The following is a 21,181-nucleotide window of genomic DNA, read 5'->3' on the forward strand; positions in this document are numbered from 1 at the left end:
AAGGAGCATACAATAGGTTCAGTTTACCATAAGGTATAGGAATGGAATGCAGTAAGTATAATTACTCTTTATTTTTGTAGTACAATATATACATCATAAGTATTTACAGACTTAGCCTACATCTCCATCCATATTTGAGCAGCACATCTTGCACTACTGCAAGCTAAATGCAAAGCACAGGTGATAATTTGTGTATAATACAAATTTTCGAACTGCAGCTCCCATATCCTTTTTAAAAAAAAAAAAAAAAAAAAAAAAAAAAAAAAAAAATGTACCTGTATTTCTTATAATTTTACAGAATTGTATGAGCGTAAGCTAAGATGTTGCATTCTTGCCATGGTTAGATCCTAATGACTTGAAAATTATCTGAACACTATTATCTGGTCAGTGTATTTTAGACAGCATCAAAGGTACTGTGCTAGGATACTTCCATATTGTGCATACTTTGTCAGTATATATCTTGGTATGTGAATTTTTGTTTAGATAAATTATCTTTAGTAAGGTATGACTTTTTCACAGAAATTAAAAAAGCACTCTGTACTGCATGTCTGTTAAGTAATAGGTAACTGAAACCTCTTTATGATTTTATATATACTGTACATATATATATATATATATCATCCATCCCATCCATCATCCAATCCTACATTGCCCTACGAGGAGCGTAGGAGCCCGGGGCTAGGCAGTTAGTCCCGACATTTAAGATGAGTGACCAGCTTCACTCTTCCCCGAGTGGCATTACATGAGCAATCAACCACAACCACCCCTTGGATATAAACCTTCACCGGCTCAATCCGATTGGAACGCAATAATTACCCACTAAACCACCAGGTGCCAAAATTTGGTTATATGGTTACCACCCAGCATAGTAAATGGTTTCCTGGTGTACAGGAAACCATTTGGCTTGTCACTCAGTGCAGAGTCACCCTCAGGCAAAAGGAAGAGGAGAGAAGGAAGGGAAGAAAGACAGTAGAGGAGTGTAAAGTTACCCGTAGGCAGAAGGACTAGAAAAGAATGAAGGAAAGGAAGACAGAAGAGGATGGAAGGAAAGAAGGATGGAGGAGAGGAAAGGGCAGACACCTGAGAGCAGCACTACATGGAGTGAGTGGATGGTGAGAGCCCCCACCTACCACAATATATATATATATATATATATATATATATATAAAATCATTCATCATCTAATCCAAAGATGCCCCATAAGGAGTGTAGGAGCCCTGGGCTAGGCAAGTTGCCCAGCCATTTAAGATAAGTAACCAGCCTCACTCATTCCTGAGTGGTATTATGTGAGCAATAAACCCCAACCAACCCTTGGATATAAACCTGCACCCGCTGAATCCAATTGGAGTGCCTTAATTACTCAGTAAACCACCAGGTGCCAGAATTTGCTCACATGGTTACCACCCAGCATAGTAAATGGTTTCCTGGTGTACAGTATATATATATAGTACTGAAAACTTCCATCAGATCATCATGATTATCATCATCATCATCATGAATTTTTTTCCATGTAATGATTTAGGAAAGATCTTTGTCATTATTTATTATAATTTGTTAAATAATATATATATATATATATATATATATATATATTTATATATATATACAGTAATCCCTCTAATATCCGAACGCCCAATATCCGAACATCCCCACTAACCGGACATAATCCTCCTGGGATCCAATATTCCACAATATATATATAAACTGCATATATATATATATATAAAATCATTCATCATCTGAATCCAAAGATGCCCCAAACAGCTGTTACACCATGGTCCCTTCACCCCTTCCATTCCTAAGTAACCAGCCTCCCCTGTCAGGTTGCCATTTGGTATTTTTCATTACCAAGTGTGAGCAATAAACCCCAACCAACCCTTGGTAATGCATTAGAATAATGCACCCGCTGAATCCAAATGGAGTGCCTTCACATGTACTGAGGATAAACCACCAGGATGGAGATGGTGGATTTGTTCTCTCATGATTAATCTGCTACCCTACATAGTGTGAAAATAATCAACATGTTGTTAGTATATAAGGAGAGTGATTACATGTATTTCCACTTGTATCATATCATTAGTGAAGAATATATGCTAGCTTTACGAATTTGGTAATGAAAAGTTATATTTGACAATGAAAGTTGAGGAGATTGGTAATGTGGCTGTTGCGATCTGGCAACTCTGTTACCCCACCAACATCAACAGTCACAGCTTAACTCCGATGGAGAGCAGATACTCATAACAGTGCAAGCCACAGGTGCTTGTTTTTTGTGAATAAACAGTGAATAAACTGCAATACCTTGCCACTAGAACACACAGGAATTTACAGTGTTGTGCAGTGTTAAGAAATTACAATTTAGAGTGCAGAGGATTAACTGTGGACTGCAAACTGGCGGTTCAAACCAGTCCAAGACCAAGGGACTTGTAAGTACCCAGAATGTTTAATATTGTATAAACTCACCTCTAAAACCTCATTTTATGGTTCTTTTGCTTTTATTTCAGTCTTTTATGTACCTTATTGGTGTGATTTGGGTCTTAAATAGGTGCTATGCATGTCCAGAGGGAGTTGTATAGGTGTTTTTCAGAGTTAGGGTCCGTAAGTACTAGTCCATAAGCTGGGGCCCAATATCCGGACAGGACCACTATCCGGACCTGCCTATGGCTCTATTGATCCGGATATTGGAGGGGTTACTGTATATATATATATATATATATATATATATATATATATATATATATACACGTTTATGTATTCAGTACTGAAAATTTCCATCAGATCATCATCATTATAATCATCATCATCACGAATTATTTTCCATGTAATGATTTGGGAAAGATCTTTGTCGGTATTTATTATTATTTGTTAAATAATTTAAGTTCATAGGGATATTTCTGAATCCAGCATTTTAATGATTAAGTAAATTAAATATATTTTGTGAATGGAAATTTAAAATGGCATGTAGTTGAAACACCCATTTGCTGGTAAGCAGAGCAATATGTCTTGAAACTCATAAGTCATTGAAGAAAAGTTCTGACATCTGAAAATGCGGTTTAAAAGTTTACGGAAATGTTGCATATAATCAAATCCTTAAATACTAAATAGCTTTCAGGTAGCTGTATCCATGAACTTGGATGGATGGAAAAAATCAATATAGGGAAATTTTGTGTGCAGACATTATAGCATTAGCTTCGATGTGAAGGATGTATGCAGATGTCTAATTTATATTTATGTACATGAGTAAAATGAAAAGTTTGTAACATGCTACAGTATGTTAGGACTTATTGTTTGACAGCTTATATAAAGTAGTAAATTGTTAGTGGTTATTTTTTTTTTTCACTAGACCAGCATATGTAAATAATTAGTATTTCAATACTCTACCTACAGTACAATAAAGTTTTTGTTAGCTTTCTGCAGTTATACCTTTTATCATGTGTCCTAATATATTTTTCATATTGTGCCAAAATTACTCTTTCATTTAGATGCTTTGCACTAGATATAGGCACATGTCAAGTTGTCTTTCTATAAGTTCTTCTAGAAAAATTTATTTCTTAACATCATGTCCTGTCAGAAGCACGTTTGTAAAAGTATACAATGATATTTGAAAAGTTTTGCCTGACTTTGCCTTCAGTTACATTTAATATTGCATACATATGCAGGCCTGGCCAATCAGCCAGTCTGGTCATCACTGGAAGTACAGTATCCTGTTGAGAAAACTGAAATATTAGAAAGCATGAATAGCTGGCAGTCATTGTGTTAGACATTAATTTTATGTATGATTTGTGCCACTGACAGTCCAGATTTATTGTTATGGGCAAGGGACTGCTCTCACCATTGGGTTATCTCTCACAGAATAAATAGCTCAAGTTGTTACTGGCTCCAGATAACGTATAAAAGTCCAATATAAGGATAGTGTTCCTCACCCCCCCCCCTCCCCAAGTATAAAGGAGTGGAACTTTCCATTTGTGGAAGACATGACAATCTGCTATTTTTTTATTTTTTTTTTTATTATTATTATTATTATTATTATTTTCAGTTGTCTGGCCAACCAGTTAAACTTGATTTCCTTAACGACTATCTAAACTGGCTAGTTAAAAATTCTGCATTTGGAAGGCCCACTACAGTACGTCTGTGGTATTTTACTGAATAGTTGTGACACATTTCTGTAGTGTGCAGGACAGAGTATACATATTCATTTTGGTGTATTCTGTATAGGGATATGCTATATACTATGAAATATTTTTAACTTGCATCCATATAGACTGATACGTCAATAAAACTGAACATACCACCATCATCTGAAGGAAATACTTTTATCATACCTCCAAAATTCTGACTTCAGCTCAGAGTAATCCATACCCCCTCACTTTTCTCTTACCCACCTAGCTGACTGTTATGTTTATAAATATGAGCTTAATACAACTAACCTGCTCACTGCAAATATTGCTTCTGCTGTCATCTAAGCTAACTAAAAAAAAATAATAATCCTTAGTGTGATCATTATCTGAAGAGCCACATATATTCCTGTGTAATAATAATGTATTAAAACCTATTCTGAACTGACTAAGCTATAGGATGTCATAGCTCAGGTAAAAAGTTCCTTAATCAGATCCTGTCCTACCCTACCTGTTAATATCGTCTTTGTCCATCTGATCCTGTTCTATCCTACATGTTAATATCCTGTCTCGATCCATCTGATCTTATTCTGTCCTACCTGTTAATATCCTATCCCCTTCCTTATCTTATCCTATCCTATCCTACCTGTTACTGTCCTATCCCCGTCTCCATACATCCAAACAACATATCCTCTTCAATTCCAAAATTCACTAGAAGGAATCTTGGCTGAAACTACCGTGAAAGGCCCGCTGAATAGACAGTGCAGGCTCCATTGCACTGTCTATAAACTCCTCAGCTATCTCTCTGTCCAACCCGGTATAGGTTCGTTCTATCTGTTCATCCGTCAGCTCTCGTTTCTTTTTGTTTCGTTTCCTCTTCCTCTCCTCCTCGTCTTTCTTTTGCTTCCTCCTGTGCTTTTTACTGTGATGCTTGACTTCTTCAGGGGTTTTGTGGTGCTTCTTGCTCCTCTTTTTACCAGAAATGTGATGTTGATATTCCTGAATAAATAAATAAATAAATATAATAAAGGGATATTGCAAAACCATTTTCTGATATATATATATATATATATATATATATATATATATATATATATATCAATGTTTTGTAGATAAGGTGGGATTAATGATAATATTATCACAGTATGAACAGAACTAAAGAACTAAGCTTTATGACAAACTTTACCTTCATGAATATTACGTCGGCCACTGCCTTATGCTATTGTGTACACTGAGAGTACATGCATACAGACATAAAGTCCAGTAAAGCATTTTTAAAAGAATGGAAATAATATATCTAACTCTTAATGTGTATTGCATTCAGTGGTGATGTAGGTATGGTAATTTAAAAGCCATCATCATACAGAAGTGGTTCAAGGAGATAAGTTGTAATCCCAACAAAGTTCCTATGCTTAACCTACAGAGTAAGGACATCACTAGGCTGAAAAAAACATTGTTTAGTACTGGCAAGAGTAAAAATACTAAAGTGTAACAACAGTCTGGCAATAGATAGATAGATAGATAGAACAACAGTCCTGAATGGGTTAGTGAGGTAAGTTTAACTTTTCAAGTAAAGATTTCCTTAAACTGACCAAGACTGTCTGGCCTTAACCATAATGATGCCATCACTACAAAGTATATACACTTGTCTTCCTATTAAGATGTTGCCAATTTATCTTTCTGCATTTTACATGACATATACTGTGATATCCTGTAAATGAGAAATGTGGACTGGTATAAAAAATTACAGCAATTAGGTCTGTTGTTGCCAGTAACTGTTCCTGATCTTCATTATTTCTTGTCATCTAAGGTTTGCAGCATTTTGCTTGTGTGTCAGATCCTCTCAGAACTATCATGCATATATCAACAGCACCTAGCACAACCAGTAGCAAAAATCTACCAGATCTGGAAGAAGGATGGATGCAGGAATATTGAATATCTGATAGTTTTTATGAGTTGGCCACATCAACTTCCAAACTGATGAGAGTTCTGTACACTTTCTTTCGTAACTACCAAAATAATGTTTGATATTTTAATATATTATCAGACTAGTGAGCTAAGAAAGAGAAGTTGTGAACATTAATGTGAAACTGGTAGTCTGTAAGCCATGGTAGAGCTGTATCATACTTGTGTGGAGAAATGATTAAATGCCAGGAAAAGGTACAGTTTCTATACATAAAGTAAAATAATCCCTATCGGATACGTTTACGTGAAGCTAAAGAACGTGGTAAATGTTTTTGATGTATCCGATAGAACCAGGATTTCGGGGGCTTTAATGATGAGAGAATGGAAGCTTGGTCCATTGGATTTGGCAAATTTTGGCTGTCTGGACACTCCTACTCCTCACCCTGCCCTAGGGTGGAAAAGAAGGTCCGGATGATGATGATCCCTGTATCAATGATGATCCCTGTATCAAAAACCATTGTCACCTGGGGAACACCTCTGGATCTACTCATGTACTGTTCCAGCACTCTACACTTCCAACTACAGCACATACACCATGTTCCTCACTGCACTGCCATACATGCCAGTTACTCACTATAATGCTGCTGTAGACATTTTAGGATTAAAGCACAACTACTAGCACGACCTCTATCAATGGCACTGCCTATTACCCCCACTACAGCAAAACCAATCCTTGGTATTCGTACACCAGATCAGTTCCTGCCATTACTACCATAATTATCAGGAATTACATCTATTACTGAATAGATGTGTCCTACTAATATTGTGTTGAGCCTGCTACCACAATTGCCTTACCAATGCAACCATTAAAATAGTAAAATGTCTTCCATGGTACTACCACTTACCTGTCCCATTGCAGGATAGTGGGGCATCATAGGGGTGACAAAGTGGGGGTAGTAAAGGGAAGGATGGGGAGAGTGAGCTGGGAAGTGGGTGCCTGGTAGGTGGGGATAGGAGGCATGGTTTGATGGAACTTTCTTAGGGTAGTGGAAGGCATGTGGGTGTGGTGGGTGATGGGGAGTAACAAGTGGATGTAACGAATGCCTGCGATCCTGTCTTGATTTGTGTGGGTCATGGTGGCTTAAGTAGGAAACAGTTGTGGTGGATGGTGGAGGGAGAGAGTGAGATAAGCCTTGCTGAAGAGGAAGAGCTGAGGGCTTGAGAAGGGAGGGCACTGAGGGCTTGGTGGAGGAGGATAGCTGAGAGGGCTGGATGGAAAGGTGTTGTGAGGCTGAAGAGGGTATGGAGGAGGATGGGGAGAAGGGGAGAGAGACTGGAGTCTTGCGAGGAGTAGCAGAGGAGGAGGCATCAGAGGAGGTGAGGGGCACAAACTGCGATATGGATGAGATTCCTCGAGAGTGCCCATGCGGAGAACCCTGAAACAAGTGAACATAATTAATTGCATGGATTAAGACAAACTGCATATTAATACAATACTGTATAGTGCCTGAAATGAAGTATCACTAAATGAGTTGTCGTGGCATGTAATGTTAAATATAATGTGTATTGACGTGGACTGACAAGTTTAGGGATGGGCAGCCACTATGTGTTTATATTATAGCCAAAGGATGGCTATGATTAATGCTGCTGTTGGCAATGATCTACATTTATTGAAGTAAATTTCAGTCAGTAGCAGCAAGAAAACAAATAGTGGTACTCTTGTCAAATTTTTCACTGCAAAGGCAATGAAAGAGGCTTGTCTATCTATATATCTATGTACCTAGGCTGCTCCTAAAGAAAGGGAGGTAGCTGAGACAGGATGACACACTCCAAATTTAATCATCCAAACACATGCATTTATTCGTATCTTAGCCCCAAGGGGATAGAGGACAGATCCTTACCGTACCACACCGCATGAGGGTCAACTGCGCAGCGTAATCAGCGACATCCTCAGCAGAGCTGGTTTACCCCTGCCACATCATGATGGACCCATCCAATTACCTGCATCTGACCTGATCAGCTGAATAGACCAAATGCGGGATAATATCCCCTCAGGGCTGTCACCATTTATTTTATATATTTATTTTTTAATGTGAGGAAGAAGGAACCAAAGGCTGAGCCCACAAAATATTCCTTCCAAGAAGAAAAAAAAATCATACAAAGCCAAATTCAAGATCCATTTAAAATGCCCGCCGTGCCCGCCGCAGGACCTCCCACCTCACCACCCCCCACACCACCACCAAGCTGCCACCCCACCACCACCCCAGGAGGACACACTGGTGAGGTTAGTAGTTCCGGGCAAGAGGGTTATCGGGGCATCCCGACCCTGAGCCCCTATTCCCCGCAAGTGCCCCAACCCCAGGCGTTCAGGCAAACTGAACTACTGTGCGGGCGGGGTAGTGATCGTCAGACCAGGGGTGGGACTGAAAAGAGGTCAGTCCCAGGTAACACCGTATTGACGGTCTTGTTACACCCTCTAGGGCAGGAGGCCCAAGGGCAAGAGGCCCAAGGCTACGGCCTAAAGAGAGAAAGAGAGATAGACACAGGCTACGGCCTGACAGAGTGTGTAAAGGGGAAGGTGACCCCAGGCTCCGGCCTTAACACGCTGAGGAGAGAGAGTTGCCTGTGTGCATCCCTCTCCAGTTGCTCTTTGGCTATGGCCAGAATACGGTCCAGGGTAGAGAGACCCTGCTACCGTACGTGTAGCGCTACCCAATTACGGAAGCGGCGTCCCGGGGTCGGTATCTTGCCGCAACGGACGGGTGAACCAGTTCATCCGTTAGTCGCTTTCCGTACGGGCAGACACTCGGCTTCGGCCGGGGCACGTACCAGGGTGGAGAATTCCCTGACGGTAGGATCTGTCCGTATTGGAGAGAGTGCGGCTCCTGAGCCCCTCACTCCGGCTTGTCTCCTACTGCGGGAGGAACACCACGCCGGCGGTACCTTGCCACGGCGAAAGGGTGACCTCGATCACCCTATAGGTGTCCCCCGTACGCCGGGCAAGTTCACGGCTACAGCCAAGGTGCACAATAGGGGAAGTAGAGCCCCGACTCAGACCTATAGACACACTCAGGGAACCACGAAGAGCGTGAGTCTCCCTTTAGCCTCTTTCCCTTCGGGGAGCCCTTCGTCGCCATCCAGGCTTATAGGCCCGGAGGAGACACTAGAGTGGTGGCAAGGCCCGATAACGGACTTACCGCCCACACCCGGGAGTTCTTTGGCCTTGCCGGAGCCCTGCAGGAGACGCTGCCACAGCCCAGCCCTGACGGTGCCTCTCCCCCTGAGCACCCGCAGTCCCAGGACGCCCAGGCCCACCACCGCAGTCTACAACAACGGAGATCCAGGCTCCCTCACACCCCGGAGGCAGAGGAAGCAGGCCCGACTACTCCAGCTGTTCGGCCCTAGCCCCGAGGGCCCCCGATCAGGTCGAGGCCCCCAGACCACAGGGCCTCCCTGCACCCCACCAGCGCGGCCCTAGGAAAGGAGCCGCCCCTCAGGTCGAGGCCCCAGACAGGGGAGCCTCCCTGACAGTAAGTACCAGTGATTTGATAACCCAGGAAACAAGGGTAAGACAGTGACAGTGACAGTGATCCAGGGTACAGTGACAGTGTTTATGTAGAAGATATATTAAACAGTGGCATAACAGAAACTCGTGTAATCAGGGTAAGAAGTGTAAAGTGGTAAATAACTCAGTCCCCCCTGCATCAAGGAACCAGGGAGTTTTCTGTGAAACTAGAGGTAGGTGCGCGAGTGAGCCGAAAGGCAAGTGTATGTGTCCCCGCGACCTGGTGACAGTGTCGAGTGTCGCCATCCGCACCCTACCTCTATTATAGTAAATATCCCCGAAACAGACTCCCAATCTCAGTGATCCAAAGTGAACCGCCCCAGTTTATTATTATCTTGAAGTGACATAATAATTAATTCAAACTAACAACCCCCGTAATGTAATATTCCGTCCAAGTGACAGTGAAGAATATCCACGACTTCCCTGTGCCACAGTGTTAATATATATGTGACCATTCTGTGCAGTTGAGTGTAATCTTGTATCTCTGTTCTCCTATGTACTAAATATCATTGTATGTACACTGTAATGAGTAGGACTTAAGCAATAGATGTGATACGGTCTACTGTCTCTTTTTCTGCCCTGTTCCTTTGTTAGTGCATTACATCCGGTCTAGTAAAAGGACCCCGTTCCAGTGCTCGTGTTTTTACGACGAGAAGTCGCCTTAAAAACACAGCATTACACCATTCATTTCGAGACGCCTGGCCACACTGCGTTTGAAAGACTGGAGATCATAGGAAGTAGGAAATACGGACAGACGGAGACAGTTCCAGAGCTGACCTGTTGCATAAATGAAGGACTGGGAATAACGATTAACTCTTGCATTAGAGAGATGGACAGAAAAGGGATGAGAGTTTGTTGCTAGATGGGTGCTACGCGCCCGTCGTAGAGGTGGATGGATGCAAGCAGACAGTTCAGAGGAGCAGTGACCACTGAAGTAGCGAAAAAAAAAAAAAAGATAAAGTGGCAACTGTGCAGCGAAGGGACAGAGGTTGAAGGGAACCAGTAAGAGGAGAAGAGTTGAGATTAATAAGTCTGCATCTTAGTGGGGCATGTGCTGTGCATTGCTCCATATGTGGAGTATGCTGTGTGCGCCTATTGTACAAGAGGACACGTTTCATCTGTGATCCCACCTTATCCATATATTAGCTGGTAACTGAGAAGGACTGGATGGTGTCCTGTTCTAGGCCCAGCTATGTCAACTTGATCAGTTCCATTCAAGGATATCTGGGTTGGATATGAGGATAGGGCCTGCAGTATAGTGTTTCAATCAAGGTGTTGTATATTGTCCTGCACGTGAAATAAATGTGTAGGTGTTCTTTGTTGCTAGGACAGTGTCTGTAGGTGGGTTGTTGTTGTTGAAGACGCTCGTAATGTTTGTATGGTGACTGTTTTACATGTGTTGTCTCTCTCTTACAACAGGGGTGTTGTGTATTAACATAGGCTGCTACGTCAAACTGTGTTCTACATCAAACTGTATTCCTCCTACGTCAAGATATTCTGTGACAGGGAGGACTTTGGTTTCAGAGCGTATGTGAAGTGTGGGGGTTACTGATGGAATAACTGATGATGCACAAATCATTGTTCTGTATGGCCTGCAAGGTGTTGCAGTGGATGTTAGACAGGATAAGGGTCCATGCCGGGAAGGCACAGGACAACTGATCTGATATATTGTTTGCAGAGGAGGGAGAGATGTTGTTTTTGTTGCCCAAAGTCTATCCCTGTAATTGCTTTGTGTGACCTGAGTTTGGGGGTGTGCCACCTCTTGATGTCTTGTACTGTATGTGTTCATATGTCACTCTACAGTCCCCTCCACACCAGGCGTCATACAGCGTGCTTTGTTGCACGTCATGTTGCCCAAGGAGGCGGTGGCTCAATCGGTAGAGAAGTGGCCTGCAGTCCTACCGGACTCAGGTTCAAATCCCTGCTGGGGCAGGGAACAGTTTAAGGATTTGAATTTCTTAAAATCAGACTTTACTGATCTACCAGAAGAGCCGCAGACAGGTCGTAAAAATACCCCCGCTAATACCAATACACCAGTCCTGTGTAAGACTGCCCTAGCATGTATTCAATATGGACGGTGGGTGTTAGTGACGAAGTGGTGACATGTAGAGGTGTATGGTATGTAGGAGGACTACTGGGCCTTGAGAGCAAGCTGTGAAGCCTATGCCCAGAGTCGGACACACGCACACACACACACACACACACACACACAAATCGTGTTGCTGAGGCAAGCAATGTCCACACTAGTACAATGGGCAGCATGTGCCAGTTAGGTGAGGAGGTGGATGGATACCATAACCGCAGCAGTCCAAGAGACTGTGATGTAGAGCACTGTGGCAGAATGTTGTGACAGAAAAATAATACGAAAAACAAAATGTGGTGCACGCTATGGTTGTCTCGAGGTAATTTTAAACTTGCCCTTCTTACGTTCTTCCCCTTGTATTGCTTGTTTTTCACTTGCCAGATGGATGCATCTTCAGCAGTTCTACAACATGTAGAGTGTTGCTCTTTGACCATTCAATACCTGCACTTTCTTCTGCCATTGCGTACTGAAAAAAAAAAAAAAAAAAAAAAAAAAGAGGTAACAATACAACTCCTCTCAAAGGAAGCCAGACGACTACTGTGAGGACATCAATGCACTGCAGCACGCGCTGTCACCATGAAATGCTCCTCAGACAGGTAGGTATGCTAGAAGTGTGTAGATGGTGGTGACCATCATCCATTCGCCTGATGTAATGCTGCCTCCTTCTTCAGAAACCTTTATCATTCTTTTTCTGTGTACTCTGCCCTCCTCTCTCCTCTCTTCCTATTTCCCTCGTCTTTCCTGTCACTTTTTATTCTTCTTCTTTCCTTTTCATGTGGCTTTACACTGAATGACAAGCCTAATGGTTTCTTGTAACCCAGGGAATTATTTCTAATTGTGGATGGTAACCATATAACCAAACCATATGTTCCCTACGTGTCAACAAGTGGGTTGCCGGAAGGTTAGCGTCCCTCCCCGTAAAACAACTACGGTAACTCAGAGTCAAACGGTCACCCCTCACGGGATTATGGCATCTGGCTATAGATAGACAAATAGACAGACAGCGTGGCAAGACCCTCCATGGCACGAAAACTCGACTTTGACTACATGACGCACAACAGAGCGCACTCCATGACCCTAGTGTGGACGGGGCGATGTAGTCTGCAGAAGTGACGATGTTTGATAGTGGCTGACATGTAGGCTGAAAAAGCGTGGGTGAAAGAACGAAGCTCTGATGATCTCCACTGCAAAAGTTTTGTGTTCGTGATGACTTGGTCTGGAGTGTAACATGCACTTGTCTACCAGACAAATAGCTAGCAGGCCAACATCTGGTGTTCTCCATGTTTGCATTTGGGTCAGCGAGGGCTCAAACAGGTAGTGAGTCAAGATCACATGCTCCTCACAAGCATTTTTTCCAGTTAGCAGCGGAGGTGGAGGAGATAGTTTAAGAGAAACAACTGTCATAGCAATCAAAAGCATTACAGAAAACTTTTAAGGCTAACTCTGGTATTATTCATTTGCATTTACCAGCATTACAGAAAGCTTTCAGGGGTAACTATAATATTTACCAGCATTACAGAAAGCTTTCAGGGGTAACTATAATATCATTTATTAGCACCCAGGTGTGTTAAAGAAAACCTTTAGAGCTAACTATAGTGTTAGTAATATCTCCCACTCAAGTACCATAAATATAGTCTCCTGTTGTGGAATTATGCTGTACAGTTGTGCTGTGCTTGTTTGACATGGAAGGACTTATTGTGCTCCCAGAATTTCTATCCAAAACACCACTGCTAATGCAGCTTTCTACGTGGTAGTGTTGAAATGTTTGCATGAGACAGTGAGACGCAAATGACGTGAAAATTGCAATGGTGAGTAGCAGGTTCATCGTGACAAGGTGCCCAGCTATTCAGCGCCTTTTACCCAACAGTTTTAAGGCAAGGAAAATGAAAAATCCAGTAGTCCAACAACCATCTTCTTCACTTGGCTTAGCCCTATGTAGCTTCTGGTTGTTCCCCAGATCAAAGCTTGTGATGAAAAGACATCGTTTCATACAACTGAAGACATCCAATCTGAATTAACAAGTGTCTGAGATAATCAAGACAGAGGAGTTCCAGCAATGTTGCCATCAACTGCAAGAACGGTGGAACAAGTGTGTGGATGCAAGAGGGAACAAGAGTGTGGATGCAGGAGGTGAGTACTGTGAAGGGGTGACTGAAGTAGAAGTTTAATAATCAACGAAATGAGTTTAACCATTATTAGAACATTTTGATCACGCCTCGCATATCTTAGCAGCCAGTTTATTAGAACTGAGATTTATTGTCCCGGCCACCCGGATACAGAAAAGGATTTCTAGGATGAAAAAGTTATGGCCATTTAATTACTATACTGGTTATACCATGTACACTGAACTACAGTATTCGGTCTCATGTGTAAATCACGGCGTCTGGTACGTCTTGGGGGTGACACCTTCATTGCACTCGGGGTGACCTTAATTGTTCCGTTTTTCGATATCCAAAGAGCCTTTTTTTTTTATGCAAAGGAAAAGGAACCAGAGGCTAGAAGCCATTAAAAAAAAAAAAATACAGAGCCAAATTCAAGATCAGTTCATTTCGAGATGCCTGGACACACTACGTCTGAAAGACCAGAGATCATAGGCAGTAGGAAATACAAACAAAAGAAGACAGTTCCAGAGCTGACCTGTTGCTTACATGAAGGACTGGGAGTAACAGTTTCTCTTGCATTAGGGAGCTGAACAGAAAAGGGATAAAAGCATGCTGCTAGACGTGTGCTACGCGCCCGTATCTCTGATGCCTCCTTCCTGTCACCTGTTCTCGTTAAGGTAGCAAAGGACCTTGCAAAGGATCCTCAATCCTTGTTGTCTTTTCCGTCCTCGATGTCTCATGCCTGGACTTCTCTACCTAGAAAAGAATGCGTATAACAAACTCCAGTCATCACCCACACGTGCAAGGATGGTTTCTGCTCCAGATGCGGTTGTTCTACCTTTGGGAGTGTTTCTGGGTCACGAATTGTATGTATGTGCTTTCCTCTGCATGGAATTAGCTTTTTTTTTTTTTTTTTCCCCATCCCAGAAACTGTTTTGATTGTGTTTCTTAACCATGGTCAACGTGGGAGTTGCGAGGTGTTCTACCAGGTTGTGCTGGAGCACTAGTAGATCTGGAAACTGGATGGGTTGACACGAGAGGAAAAGGGGAAGAAGAGTGGGTGACAGCGAACTAGGATGTGCTGAAGGGGAACACTTCAACATGGCACATGGTTACTGCAGAGGACTTAAGTGAAAAGCCATGATATAAGAGGAAATAGCTGGACAATGGAGAGTCGATTTAGATGCGAGCTTCCTATGTTTCATATTTCCCGTGTTTTCGTATGCCTTCAGCAAGGTATGGTATGGGACAGGTGAAGCCTGGCTGACTCCCTGTCGACATAGGTGCATGAATGGTGATGGTGGTTATGTCGTTATTGTCAACACTGACTACATTGTTTCTCACGATCCTTGTGTGGGCTGGTTTGTTTTGACACTAGAGCCAAGGTCTACACTAGACCTTGACTAGGGTCTCGAACTTCATCAATGGCAAAAGCTGAACGTCTCAGGATGTGGAAGACAGGTTCCCTGAGTTTTATGACACTTCTGGAGAATATCCATCTGTATGTAGTGAAGACTGCCAAGTCAGCATGTCCACCCTGGCCATTATTAGGGCTAACTGGACCTTTTAAGAACTTAATAATTTAAGTTGTATTTTTTTCTTTACCCAGATAGTATTGTGTATATGGAAGTATAATAATTTGCATCAAGTTTCAGGTAAGTGAAGTAATTATGTTAATGATAAACGACCGTAAATGCGAATATGTTCACAACTCACTATTTTCTAGAAACCACCTCCAAATAACAGGGAAACCGAAAAAGTTCAGTGAACCGTATAATGACGGTGGCCAGAGCTAGTTAGTCCATGCCTTGCCATTACCTTCAGTGAAAGCCAAGGGAAACCGGGCAATTGTGGTGAGAATGGACACATCCACCATGGACAGTGTATGAAAGGCGACTAGAAAGCAACAAGTAAACAATATAATTACAGTAGGTACGGGTTACCAAGAATGTCAGCAAAATACATGCTAAATCAGACTTCCACACCATCTAGCTTGTTAAAAGGCAGCCGAGTATAAAAATAGTACTGTTTCTGACTCTCCTCTTGTGTGAGAACCTTAACTTTATTTACACTAACTCCTGACCGCCGGACTCATAATTATTATGCTACACCATTTTTTTTTTTTTCTAAACGTAGGAGTAGCTTTCCGTCTTTTAACCTCTTCAATACAACGACTTTAACATTCTTCCAATCAGACTAATTTATTCAGCTTAAGAGAGCCTCGTCGTGGGGAAGGACAATGTTGTATAAAAATCTCTTCTAAGCTAAAGAAAATCCTCCAAAACAAGTAGGAATATAATGGGCGTCATTAGAGTGAGGCGCTGAGCTAAAACTAGTCTCCATTAACCCTTTCAAGGCCTGAGTATTTGCAACATTTGCGGTATATCCTTATTACCATCACACTCCCCCTCCCCCCGGGTTTGGCAGTGGCTCAGAGGCAATAAGTTGGTACAGGTAGTATTAACCCTCTCAGTCTGGTCAATTCTAGGGTTCTATTTCGGTTAACGGGTGAGAATCAGTTGTAGGAACCTTTGTGTTGTCACCATTAACCCTCTCGTGGTCGAGACAACCTTAGTATTCTAACTATTGCCCGGCAATTCTAGTCATATAAACGTGAGACAAAAGAGCCTGATGTTAAAAATGGATTCTCTAATATTCTAACATCTCTACTGTAAAAGTAACTGTGCCCCCCTCCCTCCTCTCTCTCTCTCTCTCTGAGCTTGCTGGTAGAGCTTGGTGGCCTGCTGGGTAGGTTGGTGGGTGGATGGATGGGTGGGTGGGCAGGTGGTATGAGTGGATAGGGCGGGCGAATGGGTGGATGAGTGGACAGATAGTGTGGGTGGTGGATGAGTGGACAGATAGTGTGGGTGGTGGATGAGTGGGTGGGTATGTGGTCAGGTGGGGTGGGTCAAGTGGGAGGGGTGGGCAGGCTAGGTGACCGGGTGTGTGGGTAGGTGGGAAGAAGTGAGTGGGCAGCGTGGGGAGTTGGGTGTGTTGGGTAGATTGGCCGGTGGGGTGAGTGGGATGGGTGGACGGGTGGGTGAACTTTGTGGGTGGGTAGGTGGATGTGTGGCTTCCCGGAGGACAATGTAGGATACGTGCTTATTTTACTGCTATTCGTAAAATAATAATAATAATAATAATAATAATAATAAAAATAATAATAATAATGATAATAACGTTCCGAGAAAATACCACGAGAATATTATATTATTTTGTCTGTAAGCATTTGTGTTTGCCCTTTAGGATATTTACCATTTCCTCTTATTTTTACACGCCAAGTTTATGGGTTAGTTTTTGCTTCTCGCAAAAGATGATCGCAACCGAGTTAGTAACAGTTATTGCGTCCGTTGTATTTGGCCGAGTGAAAGTCTGAATTATTATTATTTTATTATTAAAAGCCGTGATAGCGATGCTGGTATTGTTTTCATTGTGTGTGTGTGTGTGTGTGTGTGTGTGTGTGTGTGTGTGTGTGTGTGTGTGTGTGTGTGTGTGATTTAGTACAATAACTTCGCAACCGCTCAAGATATCAAAAAATTTTACAGGTGTGTAGTAGCGATGATAATCTCCTACGAGTATTGTATTTAGTTTGTCTGTGTGTCTGTCTGCACGATAACTTCGCAAGCGCTGAAGATATCACAAAACTTTGCTGGTGTGTAGTACGGATGAAAGTCTCTTACGAGTTCGAAATTGGTGAAAGTGGGTCAAGGTCAAGGTCATATTCCGAGCCGAACTAGATATGTATCGGCTCACGGCTGGTGCGATTCCCCCTTGGGGGGGCCCATAGTTATTATTATTATTATGTGAAAGGTATTCACTGCCATTTCAAAGGGTAAGTGTGGTTGGATTTTGACGCTTAACTCGCCATAATTTCTCATGGTGGTATATTTAAAACTTACATCATGAAGAAGATAGTAAGCCCTGATTTTTTTAACGTTAATTTCTGAAGCACTTTGGCATAATACATAGACTGGCAAATCGAAGGTATATCGACTGCACAAAAGTCATTGAAGTAGATAACCCCTACATGCGTTTAAGATTTGAGGAGGAATGGTTCTGTGACCTCCACCTCCCTTCTCCGTATGTAAAAGTGTGTTGGTCATTGTACCGTTGCTGATGGCAGTGTGCTGTGATGCAGGCTGATATATAAATAACCACAAGTTCTCCACAAATCCTTGTTAGAGAAGGAAGATCTTGCTTTTCCTTTCGCGACGCAAGTTTTAAACAATTATAGCTGAAATTTGCATTCGCATTTGTCAGCGACACAGAAGCCAGTAGCAAGATGGCAATGAAATATTCCTGTCATCTCAAATTTTGGTACACATGAAGTGGTTAGTATTATCATACTCAGGCTAAACTTCACCAAGACGAATTACAACCAGGTCACTGCGAGCCTACCTGGCTAACTTTTGCCGCATCATATGTTACCTGACTGTAACAGTGCCTAAAAAAATGCAACGTCAGGTCGGATGGATAGGTTAGATCAGGTTAAATTACCGGCTGCTTCCTTTTGCAGATGTTAGATCAGGTTTAATTTTAGGACAGTGTATAAGTTAGGTAAGGTTATTTCAGACCAGCTCCAATTTTTCAATTTATAAAGATGAATAGATTTATGGAGGTTATTTCTGATTACCATCAGTTTCATTTTATAGTAACCTTTTTTCATTAGATTACTTTGTAACGTAACAGAGGTAATGCAAGTATCGTTACAACGGTTTCATCGTATCTCATACCATAGTAATGTAATGATATCCTCTTTAGTATTTTGGCAGTGAAGTGGTGAGAAAAGTTAACGGCTGTATGAAAGTATGCGGGTTCGATTCCAGGCTGAGACAGGGAACAATCTGATGTTGGAATTTCGTTTAAGCAGACTTTACTGACCCCGGTATGCCACCAAAATAATAATAATAATAATAATAATCAATCAATCAATCAATCAATCAATGAAAAAAATAATAATAATAATCAATCAATCAATCAATCAATCAATGAAAAATAAAAAATAGCCCGGCAAATACTAGCACACCGTTCTTGAATGAGACAACTCTAGTACGGCATGTGTACAGTATGGAGGGTGTACATTAGCGCTGAGATGATATGTGAAGGTGTGTGGCATTCAGGAGGACTGCTCAGCTTGAGGGAAAGGAGTATGATGTCTTTGCCCATAGCAAGACACACTGAAAGATAAATCCTCTATTTACCTTTACTTATTTCAATTTAGTGAAGCTGACAAGCTCTATCTCCACTGATTTTTTCTACACGATTGTAGGTATATCATGCAAGCCACCAACAGACTATTCTATTCAGCCTGATGGAGGCCTGGCAGTGAAGAAGTTAAATCAGCAGCAGGTGATGCGTGGTGTGATTTGTTGCAGTGTGTCCAGTGTTGCAGTGTGTCCAATACTGCCAACGTTATAATTCCTTAAAGAAGTACTCGTGGGTCGGGTTTGTAATGGATCTTATCATAACGGTACCATCCAGCCCCTTATTACCCCCATCCAGGTGTAGAGGCCCGAGGCTGTGCTACCGTATTTCACAGCATTCCCTTCACTGCCATGACTTATTAGTTTAGTATATCTTTGTTATTCTTGTTACTTGCAGTCAAGCTTATTTTAAATGAGGAGTTTCTCTAACAGAACGTGTTAATTAATCCTAACACTATATGAAGGCGTCTTATATATGGTAAACAGTCTAATCATCTAATGGCATCTATGGTCCGTTCACTTCAACTTTGAGATTTTCGTCTTTCTGCAGCCTATTTCCAACAGCTCAGTGGAAGAGCAAGGCAGTGCCTGTATTTTGGTTCCATATCCTTTCCATAACATTTCTGTGACTAGCACCATACCCTAGTATTGCGTTACAGCCAGACATTCAATATGGAGAGATGGCAATTTCACGCCTAGTTAAAGTGACCAGAGTATAAGACAAAAATAGGACAATAATCGTAGCAAACGAGTAAGGTGACCAGTTAACCCACCTGGTGACACTGATTCCCGTGAAACCGGTAACGTATTCTGTCGGCGTATCTGCAACCTCTGAACGGGTTTAATATATCTTAGAGGACATCTTCTGCAGTGATGGGGTCAGTGAGACCTATATCTAACCCCTACAGTTCAACATTAGGAAAGTTGAGTGGGAGTGAGATACGGGTTAGAGCTTTTATTCTTATTTGCTCTAACGCTCCCCTCTGTATATGAGTTTTATGTAGCCCGAAACGTTAGAGAAAACAAAGAATTAAAGCCCTAACCTGTATTTCTTTCCCACCCAACATTTCCACTTGTCTCAACGGATCATCCTGTTCACCTTGCCTTCTTTCAGATAACTAAAATCGTCTGCATGCAGCAAAAACACCAAAAACGTCACCGGATGCAAGGGGTTAAGTGAATATCCTTCATATGTCCTCTAGGGATTTCAACCGATGCGCAAAATACTTGCCGACCTTCGCTTCCAGTGGCGTATACTGTATATAACACCGCTACACCGCTTATTATTGACGTTACACATTCCTAAGTAACTGGTATCTGAAGTCTGTGCAACGTTACTGGTCATATTATTATTTTTTTTTTAAATACAGATTTGAGACCGGCCAATTTTAGTTATATTATCATATAGCGATGCCGTAATCATCCATCACTGATTTCCCCCTCTCTTTGTGTGTGTGTGTGTGTGTGTGTGTGTGTGTGTGTGTGTGTGTGTGTGTGTGTGTGTGTGTGTGTGTGTGTGTGTGTGTGTGTGTGTGTGTGTGTGTGTGTGTGTGTGTGTGTGTGTGTGTGTGTGTGTGTGTGTGTGTGTGTGTGTGTGTGTGTGTGTGTGCCGGCGCGCTTAAGCTCACGAGTTAAAACACATCAGCTTAGCCATTTAGCCCTTTTCGCGATCGGGACAACTCTGGTACCGGTATTCTATTCCTGTTAAAGCCAGATGATTTTACCGGAGAAGTGTTAGTTACAGGAGCCTGGGAGAGTTACGAACACTTACCGGTACGATAGAGTATTAAGCCGCACTTCCATATAATTATATCATTCCAACACAATCCTGCTCGAGGCGTGTGTAAGCCAGCCGCCAAAATGTCAGTGGTTCATTGAGTCCAATGAGGTACTTTTAATTTATTCTTGCTGCTTCCAGAAAACTGCACACACACATTCTAAGATACTCCTTAGTACTGATGAGGCTAACGCATAAAAAGAAAAAAAATATATATATATAACAAGAACAAAATGAAAAATTACATTAACAAATTGAAGGTATTAATCCTGTCATTGCGCTGATGCATTTTTTTTTTTTTTAATTCTTCCTGGCTCTACAATTTACTCAACTTACGACCTCTTGTACTGGAGAAGTTTATGAAGGTTGTATCTAACTCCCCACGTTCGACAAGGCTTTCCCAGGTTTAACCATCTGAAGCTTGCAAAAATTA

The 21,181-nt window shown here is 41.9% G+C and overlaps 1 protein-coding gene across 1 annotated transcript in view; it reads right to left on the reverse strand.

Annotated features, from left to right (window-relative positions):
* Nucleotides 1-4,687: 4,687 nt before the first annotated feature.
* Nucleotides 4,688-21,181, reverse strand: part of LOC145401308 (uncharacterized) — a 110,586-nt gene continuing 94,092 nt past the window's right edge. Inside the window, exons 3-4 of the mRNA XM_080273635.1 lie at nucleotides 6,923-7,453; nucleotides 4,688-5,069 (exon numbers count right to left, since the gene is read on the reverse strand). Of these exons, the coding sequence (XP_080129761.1) occupies nucleotides 4,824-5,069; nucleotides 6,923-7,453 (777 nt within the window). The 3' untranslated portion in view covers nucleotides 4,688-4,823. The remainder of the gene's footprint in view (nucleotides 5,070-6,922; nucleotides 7,454-21,181) is intronic.

The sequence above is a fragment of the Coenobita brevimanus genome, chromosome 55 (genome assembly GCF_032717465.1).
Source record: "Coenobita brevimanus isolate Jiangsu-jjx chromosome 55, ASM3271746v2, whole genome shotgun sequence".
Taxonomy (NCBI): domain Eukaryota; kingdom Metazoa; phylum Arthropoda; class Malacostraca; order Decapoda; family Coenobitidae; genus Coenobita; species Coenobita brevimanus.